Source organism: Pollachius pollachius (genome assembly GCF_949987615.1).
Source record: "Pollachius pollachius genome assembly, chromosome: 3".
NCBI classification, from domain to species: Eukaryota; Metazoa; Chordata; class Actinopteri; order Gadiformes; family Gadidae; genus Pollachius; species Pollachius pollachius.
In genome coordinates, this window is record NC_136936.1 from 1876250 (window position 1) to 1877400 (window position 1151).

The window sequence follows — 1151 nt, forward strand, 5'->3', positions numbered from 1 at the left end:
AGTACAGCCGAGGTCCACACCCCCCGCCCCCCGCAGCGGCCCGTCCTCATCGCGAGGCCGGAGGAATGCGCCGCCGGAGAATTCGCGGACTGAGACCCTGTAATTGGACGGTACCTACCGGAGCACCGGTATGGATGTGTTAAGTAGAAGACAACGTGTTCTCAATCATGTGTCACTCATTCACCCGCTCACTCAGTCGCTGCCTCGCTCGCCGTTCGTTCACCCACTCACTCATTCATTCACTCACTCACCGCCTCACTCACTCGCTCCCTCACTATTTTACCCACTCCCTCCCTCCCTCCCTCCCTCATTCACCAACTCACTCACTCAACCCCCACTCGCTCCCTCAATGCTCCATAACTCACTCACTCACTCACCTGCTGCCACACCCACTCACTCACTCACCCACTCCTTCAGTCACTCGCTGCCTCACTCACTCACTCACTTTCTCCCTCACTCATGCACTCACTCGCTTGCTCAATACGTCACTAGCTCTACGCACTTCCTGGAACAGGAGCGGGGAATTTACTCTCTCACTCACTCACTCACTCACTCACTCACTCACTCACACATTCTCTTCCTCACTCACTTAATCACTTCCTCACTCACTCACTCTGCTCTTCCTCGGGTTATCCCATTACCAGTAGCGGGGGTATAGCAGACAGCTGTCAGAGCGGCTCGCTCTGCGGATCCCGGAGCGGCCGCTAGAGGGCAGACTGGTGCCGCTGCGGAGCTGCTGGCAGCGTTGCCCAAGAAAATATCTAGATTAAAACAACAACAACAACAACAACAACAACAACAACAGCCCAACGGTAAATAACGACACCGGCGCCAGATAACCGTCCTCATGCCTCCTGATAATTGAATTATCAATCGGGTTGGCCCGTGCGGTCCTAAATAAAACGTTGATTAATTTCACCGGCACGATCGACCGCTGGGCCACGCTGAATGGACCGGCCAATTATTACTTCGTTCACACACCGACCCATTCACGCTATTCGGAGCCCAGGAACTCATTTTGGCCGGTCGTTCATGTCCGCCCGGCGAGGGCTCGGGCAGACCCTGGCCATTGTCCCGGGGAGACCCCAAACCTGACCATACAGAGACCCTACAGAGCCTCAAGCTGTTTCGCCGTAATATGCTTGATTACA

General features: G+C 55.2%; 1 protein-coding gene across 1 annotated transcript in view; it reads right to left on the reverse strand.

Annotated features, from left to right (window-relative positions):
- capn12 (calpain 12) overlaps window positions 1–637 on the reverse strand; it is a 15488-nt gene extending 14851 nt beyond the window's left edge. Inside the window, exon 1 of the mRNA XM_079732838.1 lies at window positions 614–637. Within this exon, the coding sequence (XP_079588964.1) occupies window position 614 (1 nt within the window). The 5' untranslated portion in view covers window positions 615–637. The remainder of the gene's footprint in view (window positions 1–613) is intronic.
- Window positions 638–1151: the final 514 nt, after the last annotated feature.